We start from the raw sequence: 15,517 nt of genomic DNA on the forward strand, positions 1-15,517 counted from the left end.
CCAAACCATTCTATGATTACTTTAATTTTAAAATTATAGCCATAAATTGTGCCTAGCAATGCTATATCAAGACCTGCATCTACTGCCAAGCACAGCCTCTCAGGCCCAGTTCTTGCTGCAGCAGACTGCTGCTTGTAAGGTACCCTTAGACTTAGAATCATAGAATCATTAAAGGTTGGAAGAGACCTCCAAGATCATCGAGTCCAACCATCAACCCAACAACACCATGCCCACTAAACCATGTCCCTAAGCGCCTCATCTACCCGTCTTTTAAATACTTCCAGGGATGGTGACTCAACCACTTCCCTGGGCAGCCTGTTCCAATGTTTAACTACTCTTTCAGTAAAGAAATTTTTCCTTACATCCAATCTAAACCTCCCCTGGTGCAACTTGAGGCCATTTCCTCTCGTCCTTTCGCCAGTTACTTGGGAGAAGAGACCGACACCCACCTCGCTACAACCTCCTTTCAGGTAGTTGTAGAGAGCAATGAGGTCTCCCCTCAGCCTCCTTTTCTCCAGGCTAAACAACCCCAGCTCCCTCAGCCGCTCCTCATAAGGCTTGTTCTCCAGACCCCTCACCCGCCTCGTTGCCCTTCTCTGGACACGCTCCAGCACCTCAATGTCCTTCTTGTAGTGAGGGGCCCAAAACTGAACACAGTATTCGAGGTGCAGCCGAGTACAGGGGCACGATCACTTCCCTGCTCCTGCTGGCCACACTATTTCTGATACAGGCCAGAATGCCATTGGCCTTCTTGGCCACCTGGGCACACTGCCGGCTCATGTTCAGCCGGCTGTCGACCAACACCCCCAGGTCCCTTTCCGCCAGGCAGCTTTCCAGCCACTCTTCCCCAAGCCTGTAGCGCTGCATGGGGTTGTTGTGGCCAAAGTGCAGGACCCGGCACTTGGCCTTGCTGAATCTCATACAGTTGGCCTGGGCCCATCGATCCAGCCTGTCCAGGTCCCTCTGCAGAGCCTTCCTACCCTCGAGCAGATCAACACTCCCGCCCAACTGTTAATTTAACCAGCTCAGGTGTCCCCCTTTGCTAGAGGTCATATTTTCCCATAGTGGAGTTGGCAGAAGCAAACGTGTCTGCATCTCGGTCACTGTGCTTCCTCGTCCAAGTGATTACAAGCTATAACTGAAGATGGTTTTGTGTTTTACATTCGACTGTAGCAGCAGTGATTGAGGTGTGGGCACATGTTCACGTCTGTCAGCTCTGCCGTAACTTCTGCCCTGGGAAAAGGCAGATGTCTGTGGTGTGATAAAGTATTAAATTGTGCTTAAGTGCATTTTCAGTTCAGTTATACTACTGTGCACTTCAGTGTGCCTGGGTCAAGGCCTGAAAAAGAGGTTTATAGTATAATTATTTTTTTTAACCTACCTGCTATACCCATTTTCCACACGTGTTGTCCACACTCTCCACAGAGAGAGAAAGAGAAAAATCTTGCCTGAAAGGAATTTGGGAGATGGGGGTTGTGTTTGGTTTTCCTCTTTCATTCATTTACAGAAGACTAACATGGCCTCTGAGCTAGGAAGACGTGGATGTTCATATACACATTAACTTACCATTCTTGACTTCCCTCCTAGTAGATAATTACAGCTTCCTAATATTTGGAATTTTTTGAGATGACGGCAATCCATCTGGTGCTGGAGAGATCTCTGGCAGCAGTATTTTGCCACCTTCATTAGGCTTCCAAATCCATACTCAGATCCCCTACTGAGTGGCTTCATTCTCAGAAAGGCAGAGCATACCCTTTCTGCTACCTCATTAGAAGGTGCAGATGATCAAAATCTTTGAATGTGTCTCATTTGTGTGGCTAAATCTATTTTCAGTGGATTTAAATACTTGCACAGTTTAATGCATTTCAACAAGCAATTCTGCTTTTCACTGCAGCTCCTGGGTTTGGGCTGGCAACTCTGAATTAAAGTTCATGGCTCCTCATCTATTCACTTTGTACTATTTCCATCCCTTATGCATTTGTCGTTTAGCAGCTGCTCTAACATTTGGAGTGTTACCTCAGGAGTGGTGACATTATAGGATTTTTTTTCCCCAGTGATTTGTATACCATTTAATTCATTCTTGGGAATGACTTAAATAGAAGAATACAGTGAGAATAATCAGATTTTCAGAGCATTATTAAATATTAAATATTTCAGAGCATTATTAAATATTAAAATAATCAGATTTTCAGAGCAAAACCAGACTTCATCTCTTTCCAACATTAGCTTTCTCAAATTTTGCTTCCATTTTTGTATAAAACACAGTTTATAACTATTTATAATTAAAGGGGGGGGGAGGAGGGAACCAAGAAGACAAGCTGTAATTGAGTGCTTGTTGTCTGAATGACTTCACAAGCAGTTAATAATTTCATACTCTCAGGTCTGTTTTGATGTGCCGCTGATTAGTGGTTGCATTTTAGCCCTCAGATTTTGAGCTTAAAATGTGAAAGTTCAGCTGAACCTAAAAGATTGTGTAATTGTAGAAAATAAGATTAATGATAATCTATAAGCTGATAAAAGGATTAATTTTGGTATAAGGCTGCACTGACAATATAATAAATGACTATGGGTAAATGAATAAGAATCTGAAAGCGTGCTCTATGGCTGGATATAAAATAGTAATAACTGTTTTATTTTTCTGCATTACTTGTTGGCTGGCTTTTCACACAGTTGGTTTTCCAGGTCAAAATATTATGGAAATAAATGTGTCCTCAGTATGTAAATTTCCAGAACAACTTTACCACTGTACTTAATTTGAAACTGCCTTGTGAAGGAAATGAGCCATTTCTCTCTGTAGGAGTACCACCCTGGTTCCTTATCCTAAACCCCATGATTACAGGCTGTGCAGCTTTTACTTTCTTCTCCTCTTCTTGTTTTGCAATTACACATTGTTTTAGCAACCTGTGGAGTTAGTGACATATGGTGGCAGACAAAACCCGCTGAAACTTCTTTGCAGATTTCTCCCATTGCTAAATTCAGGAAAAGGCACATGGACAATCATATAGCTAGCAATGGGTGAATCTAAGAATCAGGAATCTAAGGATCAAATTCTTTCCAGGTCACAAAGTAGCCAAGTAACTCTAGTGTTACCTGTGAAAACTAAAATCCCAGGTTTGCTTCCACTTACGGTGTTTAAAAATTTGTTATTGAGGATCTCCTTTTACAACAAGAATATAGCTCTCATTGTCTTTCTAGAAGCCTACATGAAGGAAAATGTACGCTGCAGAATAGAAATGAAGGTAATTTATGTGTGATAAGAGATTTGCAGTCATTACAAAGCAGCAGTCTCTAAAATTGATGAGTTGACAGCCTTTTCATGCCTTTTCGACTATTGGATTATCTTCTAACATTCTTACTCTCACTTAATAAATACTTGGATAGCCATGATTTCCAGTAATTCAAAAAAATACATTTTAAGTTAATAATAAGTATTTCAGCAATTTAAAAGATTTTTGCCAGGAATTATAGGGCCTATGTGAAAAACTTTAAGCTTCTCAGTGAGAGTATGTGAAGCTAATTGCAAACAATGGAGTTATTACAGCAAAGTAAATCACCCCTAATCCATCTGACTTAATCTGCCTTCTTTTGCACTTGCATTTGCATTTGTAATGAATAAAGCCACATGCACAGATCATTAGCATGGCCCAGCTGAGTGGTAACTCACTAAGCTGCAGCAACTTACTTGTTTCCAATCAGCTGATCGTACCCCCCAAAATGGAATCTTGAACAACCCCCTTTTCCCCACTTCTGAAGTACTGAGTGATCAGGCAAGCAAAATTGCAGCTCACAGGAAGCTACATTTCTTTCCCTGGTCTTTTCAAATTGCAACTAGTACGTTCTTAATTTTAAAGGTAAAGTTGAATATCCTCTCTTTATAATTAAATGTATAAATATAGATTTCAAAGCTGATGTTTACACACTAATTTTAAATTCTGATTTAAATGCCTAAAATATTAGTTTTGATTCATGTACAAGTATCACATCATTTACCTTTAATGATATTTATATTTCACCATCTACTTGTCATGTTGTTGCTCATATTTAGAGGTCGTGTCTTTCCTACTGCAGTTGAGGTCTTCATTACATGGCAGTATAGCACCTGCTTAACTGAAATCAGTTTTGAGGCAGTTTTGGTAAATCCATGCAGTCATTTATAGGTGGACAATCCCTTCAGCCTTACGGCCTTGATTATTTATGGTCCAGTGTGTTCTGTTTTCATCAGCTCAGTAATACGTCCTACTTCCTTTGTGCAGGCTTTGCAGCAGTCTAAATGGCAACACTCAGGGCAAAAATAACTGAATCCTTAGTCCATTGACAGACACCTCTGGGCTTATCAAATTTTAGCGGGTTCAGGTGGTGATGTCCCCAGCTTCTCATCCCCCCCTTCTGGAGGTTCCTACCTCTCAGTAGAGCTGCTAGAACAGGAGACATGTTTGTGCTGTGCCAGATTGCAATACAGCATACAAAACCATAGATAAGACGGGATTTTCAGTAAGACTCCTGTCTGTGAACTGGAGCAAATAAGCCCTGGACACCTATCTCCTAAACAGTAACTTATCTGCAAAACAGTAATTTTCAGTAGAAGGATGGGACACACTCTTCGTAACGATAGTGCATGAACAACTTAATCAGCTTCCTTTACTAGATGGACCCCCTCTCTCTGTCCAGGGTTCTTTTAAGCCAATGTAATGATTTTGAGGACCTGGACTATTATTTATCAATTTTTAGGACTGGCAATTAAGTATCTTTGACTCCTAATTAGTGGCAAGTCCCTAACAATTACATGACTGACAAAAATGCTTAAGTGTGACACTTAGAATTAGTGGTGTACACCAATACAGAAAAGCACATAATTGCATGAATGTGGTAAAAATCATGAAAGTAAAATTTGTTACTTAAAAAAAACCCTAAGTCGGAGGAAACCCATTTGCTGTGTTCTTGTGTGTAGCTGAATATGTGATCCTTCAGAGCACATTGCACAGCTCGTCCATTTTGTGAGATGTTTCATAGACCATGTATAGAGTAAAAGGGAAGGACGAATGAGAGGAAGAATTTTCTGTTTAGGCCATGCATTTTTAGGGGCATTGCTTGTTTCCTATATGTTAACAATACATTCAATATCTTCAATGCCCCAAGAGTGAAAAGAGCCGGGTAATTTACAGGAGGCTTATGTTATTGTGGGCAAAACATAGAAGGTATTATTAATCAAAAGAAAATCTAGGGTTAACTTAATAAGAGAAGTCTAGAATTCAAAGTAAATCCACATTCAAAAAGGAACTGGGTGACAAGACTGAACACTAATTCCCCTTGTGGACTTGAAACACATCCCTGAAAGTGAGGTGAGTGTCCAGTAAAAACAAACATGCATTTTCTAGTTTCAGCCTATTCAGGACACTGAATTCTGAATAGTTATTGAACAAGCAGGCAAGTTCCAGGAGAGACGTCTGTAACCAAAATTCAGATCCATTTCACTGAAACACATTACATTTTAAGTGTACTTCATTCTTACTTTGAAAACTGTCTGTAAATTCCACTAGTCAGTTCTTTGACTGGTTTTGAGATGTTCTCCAATATTAAGAACATACAAGCACTGAGAATGGGTTTTTTTTGCCATTTTAGAGTTCGAGTTCCCATAATGACTACAGCTTGGGACCCATTACTGCCTTAGCAGTCTGGGAAGGACGGCATGGTTGCCGTTCCCTGGTCTTGACTTGCAGCTCACTAAGGGGTTTAAAACTGTTGGATTGAAAATCTGCTGCCTACCATAGCAGGAAGCTAGCCTCCAAAGCATTATAGTTACATTACTGTTGTCCTGCTGCCTGAAAGCTTTAATGATGAACTAGGATGCCGTTGTACAAAGGCCTGCAAAGAGGCAGTCCAAAACGGCTTCTCCTCCAGGGAGCTCATAGTCTGCCCGTGCAAGTGTTAAATGGGTGTGGAGATTTGAGTAAGGGCGCTGTGTTAGCAGGCTGCTCTGTACATGGGGTATAGAAGTGGAATCCTCTAGTAGTAGCACTGGGATCACACAAGGGACGCTTGGAGGATTGGTACAAATTGAGCTGTCAGCAGGCAGACTTGCTGCTGTGGATTTACTATGGTTTTACTACTTTTCATTTCTCTACGAGCGGTGTGCAAAAATACACATAAGTTCTTGATGTATTCAGTTATTTAAAAAAAAAAAAGAAAAACAATTTACAAATCTTGACAAATTTGTCCTGTTTTGTATCACATAACAATTTCATTTGCTAGGTGCATTTGAGTAGGGTGGTTAATTGTAATGCAGATCCATAAATGCATTAGGTTTGGAAGAATCCAGATTAACTACTATGCCTCTTTCTATATTTTTTTTTAAATCTCTGTTATCAGAATAAAGAAGCTTTTTATTCCTTAGACATTTCTAGTTTCATTTTGAATATGAGTTAATTCCAAATATCATGCTTTAAAATGAACTATTAGGAATTGTCATGTATGTGAAATAAATGTTTATCACTCTAAATGGTTCTCAGGTGCCAATGTGAATGTGAGCATCCAAGAAGCAGTACTTAAGCATAAAAACTGCACTTCCTTGATGCAACCAGGCCGTTCTGCTTGCTGAGGTGGAGCTGAAGGTGCTCCTACTAACCCTGTGCATTTGAGATATTCAGTTAAGCTACTCATGATTAAGTGTTTTAATTTTTTGTAACAATTTCCTTCACAAAAGTTTGACTAGTTTGACATAAAATGTAGCTTTCGAGCACAGAGTTACACAAATGGCTGGTAGAGAAAAAGTAAGAGGAAAGTGGTAGCTTTCTTCACTCCAAAATTTGATGGTTTTATGAAGAGATGATGAAAGTAGGAACTTCCCTTATATAAATAAAATTAATGATGTTGAATATAGGAACGATTTGAGTATCGAACTGTCCCAGTCTGATGACCTGCCCAACAGGCCCTGAACTCCAGGGAAAATGGTTCCAAAACCAGCCTTTAATTCCTTTTAAATTCCCCTTTACATCAATGGAAGTTTTTCCAATTCTTTTGTTTAAAATACACAAAATTGAAACAAAAGGTTGTGCTCAGTCAGTATTTGCAGCCCAAAAATAAATCCATTCACTTCAGAAGAAACCTGTTCCTTTTGCATAGGGTAACATGATTTTCTTCCTTCTATCCATCAAAATATTTTTAAAAGTCTGTTATGAACACAAGCTACCTACCCTTACTTTACAGCACTACAGGATTGCATCTGCGCTCAGCAATAGTCTCTGAAGTCCTGACTCCACTGGAATCAATAGAACTACTCCCATTGATGTCAACTGAAGCTAAAATAATACCTATGAACTAGGATATGGATGTGCCTTTCATGATTAAAATACAATGGGAATCTTAGAAATATTTTGGGGTTTTGTTTTTTAAGTATAGCTGTGAAATTTACAATGGGTGTTCTTTCAGGTCATGCTTTTGAAATAGAATTGTAATAGAAAAATAGCAATAAAGTAAGGTATATCTAATGGTATTTGGTTGAAGAACCTGGCTTTTTAAACTGTGGAAATAAATAGAAACATGATCAGGGACATACTTGTCTTCTGTTTGTTTCAGTTTGAAAATGCTTTTCTAAATGGATAAGACTTCACATTTCTGTAATGAAAATAAATGAACCATTTATTTTTTCAAGTTCAGTTAGTGATTTTCCTGAATGTGTTTTTCAACCGCTGCAAGATAAATGTTATCTATCTTTTGGTTCTTGGAGACAGAGAGGGTATATTAGTCCTTCAGGAAACTTACGTTTTGATGTGTAAACAAGGCCCCCTATAAATGGGAACTGGTTTTCTCTCAAGTTTTATAACACTGTTAGATTCATTTTGGCCTTTGTTTTGATTGCACGTGAGAGCTATCCTTTCCTTTAACTACATATTGCTGTGACAAACTCAAAGCTTGGGAGATGGCTGAGAGACTCAGGTTCTTATACCTTACAGCCCTGTCTTGTCCCAGGTGACATAGTACACCATTCAATTTATGAATCCGTGACATTTCTTTTCTATTGGTGTTTTAATAGCTGAAAAACTAAATAAATATTTTGGGCCAGACAAACTGAAGTTGATGGAGCAAAAAGCAAGAATTTATAAGTATTTTTTAATCAATGGACTGTTCGGTGATTCCAAAAGAATATTTGAGAACTAATACAATATATTAAAAGCAAATCATAAAAGATAACCGTTGGGCTGAAAATACTTAAATGGACTGTTAATGTTGATTTAGCTGCCTTGTGAAGATAGTCTCTCACACTAACAAATGAGAAAGAAAAACACAGATGAGAAGTAAAGAAGTGCATTCAACATAGACATACTATATACATGAAAGAAATAAGAGGTTTTTAGGAGAAAACCCTCCATAATATAAACACGTAATATAAATGGGAATAGAACTCTCTACCTAAATTCTGTTTTTCATAAAAGTTGTAGTTCAAATGTAGTTAAAATGTAGATAAGATTTTTAGCCTAGTTTCCTAAGGATGTATCAGACTATCATGCTGTTTGTTAAAACTTAAACTAGGAGTATCAATGTTTATATGCTATCATTCCAAATTATGTTTTCAATATATGATGACTTTTCTCATATTACCACCAGTATGCTTCATGATAAGTTTTAATTTTAATTTATCATTTTCATAGACATGTGCTTTGTGATGTATGTATGTATTTGTATATTTTGTGTAAAATTCCTAACTAACTGTTGAGCTGTCCCCTGAAATTTAGTCTTTAAAAGTCTCATTGTATCTTTGCCAGGCATAGCCAGGCATAAATTTAACAATCTCAACTGACTAAATCCACTCTGAACTAAAGGCCACAATATTGTGAATTAGGCCTCAAGTTTTCGGACAACTTGCAAAGAGAACTTTGAAAACGTGGTTAAGTTTGAACTATTGCAATGATATTTTTGGAGTCTGAAAATGGCCTCAAATAATTATTGTTCTAAGTCCACAAGTTTACCCTAAGAACTAATGTACTTAAACCCATCATATGAGCCCCTGAAGTTTTCCTCTATGGGTATCTAGAGGTCCCTCCCAGGAGAGCTTGACCCCATCTCTTCCTTTATTCCACGTGGAGCACATGAGGTGGAGTTTGGCAGCCACTGTCTTGGTTCCTCTGAACAGCCCTATTGAAGCAGAATGCTTCACTGCTTTTCTAGTTCTTTCTTACCACTGCTTTGCTGAGATGAGACCTCAGTGTTTCATCTGAGACTTTTATTCCACTGTGTGGTTGCTTTATTATTGTATCCGTGACTCTAGCTGGTCGAATTGCTTTGGAGAGGGCCATATTCCTGAAATCCTACCTGGGTAAATTGTTCAAGCGTTGGACAAGGTGAGGAGGATAATCCAAGCAGAGATAGCAGTTTCCATATTCCCAGTCCCTGACAAATCTTTCCAATCAGACTATGTCTTCATGCTAGCAGCACTAAATATACCCATGTGTGATCTGAATCGTGCCTTTTCTCGCCCCTCCTTTACTTACTTCCAAATCTGAGACCATTCAGAGCAAGATCATTGTTCTGCTTATACTGCCGTTTTGTAGCATCAGATCACATCAATGCTTTCATCAAGCACTATGCGATTTTTGATTCCTCTGTGGCGGACGCGGTAGTTGGTAGAGCAGTGCAGCACTCACTGTTTGTGAGAGAAGTCAGCAGGCTCTGCCAGGTCGTTATTAGTGCCAGAACTTCATGGGGTCATCCATTGTTAGGATATTCCTCTGAATTTTCTCAAGGATAGACTATTTACTGCTGTAAATATTTTCTGGGTAATCTACGTGTACTTTTGTTTCCCCTGCCATTCTGAGCCTTTCATGGGTATTATCCAGTGGTTGAATAAGACAGGCATGACAGCAGACAAACACTCTTATAAGCTATGCACCAAGCAAAAAGAAAGGAAAAACTAACAAATGGTCTCTACAGATACTCTTAAGGAACATCTTTCTTTTCTGGCTCATGTAACAACATATGAGTATACCCTCTGTTAGGGTGTATGAAGGGACTACATATCCTGAAGCACACTGATTACTGGTAGTCTGTTTTTTCAAGAAATGAGTGAGCCATCTCAGATGTGTGTTAGCAAAGCAACATTCAATACATTGCCGCTAAATGAACTTCTTCCTCTATTGCCTATTTTCATTTGACAAGGGGTTCATTGCATATCTCACACATTCTGCTTTTCATGACCCTCACCTGTCTACGCCATATCCAGTAAAGAAAGACCTCACATTTCTAGCAGCTTTTATTTTTGATTGAAAAATATCAATACAAAAATCAACAGCAAATGAGGAACTGAAACTTTTAGACCATTGTGACTATATTGAAAAAAACACTGTAGTAGCTACTATACTGATTGAATTATTCCTGCTTACATGCTACTAGAAAAGCGCTTATGTTTCAAGATGTTTGGAAGTGATACAGCACTTCTCCCAGACTGTCATTGAATTTTTCCAAGACATTTCTTTACCTTTGCAACAGAAAATACTTTGATTTGGAAAACTGAAATATATGGCAAATGTTAAATGGATTAAAAGCTGGCTCACTGACAAACTGAAAAATGTGGTGTTAATGGACAGATATAAATGACTGGGATGTGTCTAGCAGGGTCTGCCTGGAATCAGTTCTTGGGTCAATAGCACTTAACATTTTTATCAGCAGTCTAGACAGTGATATAAGACATCTTCAGTAAAGCTTGACCATGACAGAGATTGTTGAGGCAGTAAATAATATACTAGATAATTGCAGAAGCTAATAAAACATATTTTAATGTTGCCAAACACCAGCTTCTTGTGTGGGATAGGAAACTATATGTAGTTGTAAAGCCGTGATTTAGAGAAGGACAGGTTATCAAAGATAACTGGGTCTACTTAAGCTCTTTGTGCAATGTTGTGGAAGGAAAAAGCACTAATGCAATAATGTATGTATTAAAGTCAGATTGTCAAGTGGAACGGGGTCATGATTGCGTCTGCATGCTGTATTGATAAGACTGCTTCTAGAGTTCCAAGTCAAATTTTGGTGTCCAGTCTTAAGGAAAATAAGGAAATTGGACAAAAGAAAGACACAGGAATGCACAGGACCTGGAGATCAGGTTTTAAATCCTATGTAGCTTTAAGACGTTCAGCTTAGTTTATCATTATGTATGGGTACTTGGGCATGAAAAATATGTTTGTAGGTACAGGACAAGAAACACTTCCAGTATCGTTGATAAAGGCACAGCAAAATTCAGTGACTGGAAAATTAAATTAAGGGGAAAATGCAGCCTTGAATTAACTTGCAATTTGTTAGCTTTGAGGATTACTAAATAGTGGAACAGCTGATGCGGGGAGGTGATAGACTCATCAGTACTAGACATCTTTAAAAAAAAAAAAAAAAGGAGGGAAAGACGGAGTGCTCTTGCTAAAAGATGCACTGTAATCCAGCTGCTGGAGGGGACTGCACATTGGAGGTGAAAAGCCAGTTGGGATAGCAAGCGTGGTGGTTCTGGCTGTTTCTGGGATCTGTTAATTTTATGATTTCCTTTTTACAGTTCATGTGCTGCAAGGAGAACAGTCATACATATTCTGTCCTCAGTCTAAAACATACAGGATTTAAACACTTGCTAGAGGAGTCATGAAGAAATTAATTCCCCTGCTGTACACAGGACCAGATAGTTTGCTTGTTCTTTGCTGTCTTCTGATCCAAAACCCAATCAAGGCTGAAACTCAGATCCCGGAAAAGTTGATCCAGTCCTCTGTGCTCTGAAGGGATCCTCTTTCATAGATGGTCCCTGAGTATGACTCAGGTGGTCACCATTGTAGTGATCACCAGGTTTTAAGGTGGGAAGGGGCTTTGCACAGCCTTGAGGAGTCAACAGGAGTAGTCCAGCTGAAGTCTTTGGGCTAAGAGCCCTTTCTTGCCTGAAGTACCACAAAACCATGAAACCAGGAAGTTTGTCACAAGTCCACCTGGCCTCAGAACATGAGAGTCTTGAACACAGCGCTGGGTTCTCTGGTGCCTTGCTGTGTTAGCGGGGCAGGGGTTTCTGGGGAATAATTTTTTTTCCAACCCTAATAGATGGAAAAATTAGAAAAGCTTTCAGACAAAGCAGCTTCTTTTAGATCTGAAATAGTAACACAGCGTTTAAACCAAAATATAGGTTGAGAGCAATTGCTCTCAGCCTAATTGGATATGTTAGTTAGACCGTGTGAGAGAAGAGGTAGTGGACTGAGGAAAGTATGAAATAAAAAGGCTATTATCACCACGGGAAAGGGAGGAGCAGGTAATCTATTGCTTGTTGGAACATGGTGGTATCAGCTGGGGTAGGGGTTATGGAAGAAGGAGGTTGTACTATGTGATAAAACCGTTATTTCTATTGTGTCCATATTTTTTAGTATTTAGTGGAATTACAAGCTTAGTTAGTATGCTCCCTTTCAGAAGGTACCCTCCGCTGAGTACCTCTCTAAGAGGTCAGAGGTAGAGAGATCATTTTAAAATTCTCCCACTGCTGCCTGTTTCTTTTTGTCTTTAATAATTTGTCAGTGTGAATTTGTTCTGATATTTAATGGTTGTTTAATTTCATCCATGTAGTTTACAAAGCACTTGTATCAGATGAAGCGTATTATGCTCTGGGAAATGAATGGGCAGGACCTACAGATCTTGATGATACTCATCAGAAGACATATATTCTGGGGCTTGAGAATATTGGCAATTCTGCATTTGTTTCTTAGGTGTGGTCTGTTCCCTTTGGTGCATATCAATCCACAGGGAACTTGCTTCTGATGATAGGTTTAGCAATGCTGGAGCTATGGGTAACACGCACCTCAGGGAGCCAGATTCTGTAATAGAAAACATTTTTTGTCCATTGTCCCCTTGTAATACATAAGCAATATATAAAATGGACAGTGGTTCACTTATTCATATGCCACTAGATTTTACCAAGGAATTATTTGCTGGTTTGTGTCTTGTACTTGCAGTTTATCAGAATTCCTCTTAATTAAAAGCTTTAACATATTTAGCTACACCTTATTTGGGGCTATTAATTTATAAAGGATGCACTTTATCATGGTACTTACAGTGTTCAGCTTACTGTTTTTATGGATGTAATAGATCTAATTTGTACTGGCATATTATTGCTTTTAGCAGTGTGATACTGTGCTTGCCTAGAAGCAGAAAAAAACACTTTCAGTTTGAGATTGGAATTAAAAGTTTATTGATGATCACTGCTATTGGAAATGCTGGAAAAAATATCAGAGGCTTTTTTATTGGTTGACTTTTTGTCTGTTTTCAGGGTTTGTTTGGTTTTTTTAAGTCATATTTAATGATTAATTCATTATGACCATTTTCTTTCAGGAATATCAGCCTTGTAACACCAATGCCTGTCCAGAGTTAAAAAAGACAACTCCTTGGACGCCTTGGACCCCAGTCAATATTTCAGACAACGGTGGCCACTATGAACAACGTTTCAGATACACCTGCAAAGCGCGCTTGCCTGACCCAAATTTGCTAGAGGTGGGAAGGCAAAGGATTGAAATGCGTTATTGTTCCAGTGATGGCAGCAGTGGATGCTCGACAGATGGTAAGCAAAGCTAGAGTGGCTGCACAATGCCTCCTGCTAGCGAGGTGTCTGCAGTTCCATTTTCAGCACAGAGTGGAAGTTTTTGCTTGCTGGTGTTTTGCATAACAGAACGGATAATGAAAAGGAGGACATAGCGATCTCAACAGGGAATCTAGCTTGTATTTCTTCTGGACCTAGCTTCATCATTCAGACTAATCAAGTGTCTTTTACCACCGTTTATGAGATTTAACAGGTTATTTTAATATTCTTTACAATAATCTGCGAGCCATGACATGGCAGCCCAGTTCTCGGAGGATTCTCTCACCTCCTTATACTCTCTCGGGTTTTTACTGGAGAGACACTTTGTGCAACATTAATGTATTTGATAAATATTTAGCTAGACTACGTAGTATTGATGCTGAGAAGAACTTTTTGCTCAGTATTTCTAAAGTAACAACTGTAAGATTTATGCAGGTGTTTAAATAAGGGGTTTATGAACTGCATAATTTCTATTATAAAAGTTTATGTTATGCTATTGCTAGTAATTTAAATTTCTGTGTATTTCTGAGATGCAAAAACTGGACTCCTTCAAAATATTGTCAACTTTAGATGACTTTAAATTGGAATTATTTTATTTCAGAATTTTGTTCTTTCCTTTCCAGTAAAACACAGTTTTGAATAAATGTTATGTGTATATATATAAAAAATAAAAACTAGGCGAACTTCTGACAGTCACTCTAATTTTTATTAATATATTTCATTAATTATCCAGTTTAAATTATATATCAGTGTTTCTTTTTAAGTATTATATTTTAGTTATATAACCTAAGGAAATACTGATTTTTCATTATTATATTTTAATATTTATAGACTGCTGTCCACTTACATAGCCTTTTGTACCTTCACACACCCAGGTTAGCTGAAAAAATGTATAACTGAAGGCATTTGGCTTATCTAAGGCCACAAAGAGAGAATAGTTTCCAAGTCCTTGGGCTTTCTAATTCTCAATATTTTTTTCCGACAGACCAACTATTGTGAAAATCAGTGTTAAGCATTTCCTGCTTGTGTTGGGTTTACGTGGCAAGGTTTTGGTAGAGGGAGGGGCTGCAGGGGTGGCTTCTGTGAGAAGATGCTAGAAGCTTCCCCCATGCCCTTCACCCTGTGTAAAAGCTTCATTGATTCACATGACACCTGTGTATCTTTGGAGGGGACAGGATGTTAGTAATTTTTTAAAGAAATACATAGTAACAAACTGTGTGAAATAATAAAACAAAACCCATGGTACTCCAGATGAGGCTTAGTTTCATACTCTGTCATTCCCATTTCAGGTAATCTGCGGTTTCCAATGTTTATTTTTTAGGTCTGGATAGCAAGGCAGGTTTTAGCATGGAGCAACTCTTGTAACAAGTGTTTCTGCTATTCTCCTGTTTTCATCCAAATTAAGTTTCAAACTAGCATTTAGCAGAGATTTTGCTCTGCTAGGATTGGTGTATGACCTACCTTTCTCATCCTAAATAAGACTTCTGTGTGGTGGTGGTGCTTTTTGCTGTCTTCCAGCACTTTGACATTTATGACACCTTTTTAAAATTTCATGAGATTAAATGAGAAAGAGAATATTTTTCCCACCAGATAGTACAGAATTAGGAGAGTTATCACAACAACTAGAAGTAGATCTACAGAAGAATCTGGGTATATTCTTGTCTGACAGCTGAGATGTCAGCCTGACCTCGGTCCCAGGGAAGATTATGGAGCAGTTCATCTTGAGGGCGCTCACAAGGCAGGAGCGGGACAACCAGGGCATCAGGCCCAGCCAGCACGGGTTCATGAGAGGCAGGTCCTGCTTGACCAACCTGATCTCCTTCTATGACCAGGTGACCCGCCCAGTGGATGAGGGAAAGGCTGTGGATGTGGTCTTCCTGGACTTCAGTAAGGCCTTTGACACCGTCTCCCACAGCATTCTCCTAGAGAAGCTGGCGGCTCATG

At 38.9% G+C, this 15,517-nt stretch overlaps 1 protein-coding gene across 1 annotated transcript in view; it reads left to right on the plus strand.

The window, feature by feature from the left end:
* Positions 1 to 15,517, plus strand: part of SEMA5A (sema domain, seven thrombospondin repeats (type 1 and type 1-like), transmembrane domain (TM) and short cytoplasmic domain, (semaphorin) 5A) — a 274,858-nt gene that overhangs the window by 215,282 nt on the left and 44,059 nt on the right. Inside the window, exon 16 of the mRNA XM_009321911.1 lies at positions 13,330 to 13,555. Coding sequence (XP_009320186.1) covers positions 13,330 to 13,555 — 226 coding nt within the window. The remainder of the gene's footprint in view (positions 1 to 13,329; positions 13,556 to 15,517) is intronic.

Source organism: Pygoscelis adeliae, unplaced genomic scaffold, assembly GCF_000699105.1.
Source record: "Pygoscelis adeliae isolate BGI_AS28 unplaced genomic scaffold, ASM69910v1 Scaffold144, whole genome shotgun sequence".
Taxonomy (NCBI): domain Eukaryota; kingdom Metazoa; phylum Chordata; class Aves; order Sphenisciformes; family Spheniscidae; genus Pygoscelis; species Pygoscelis adeliae.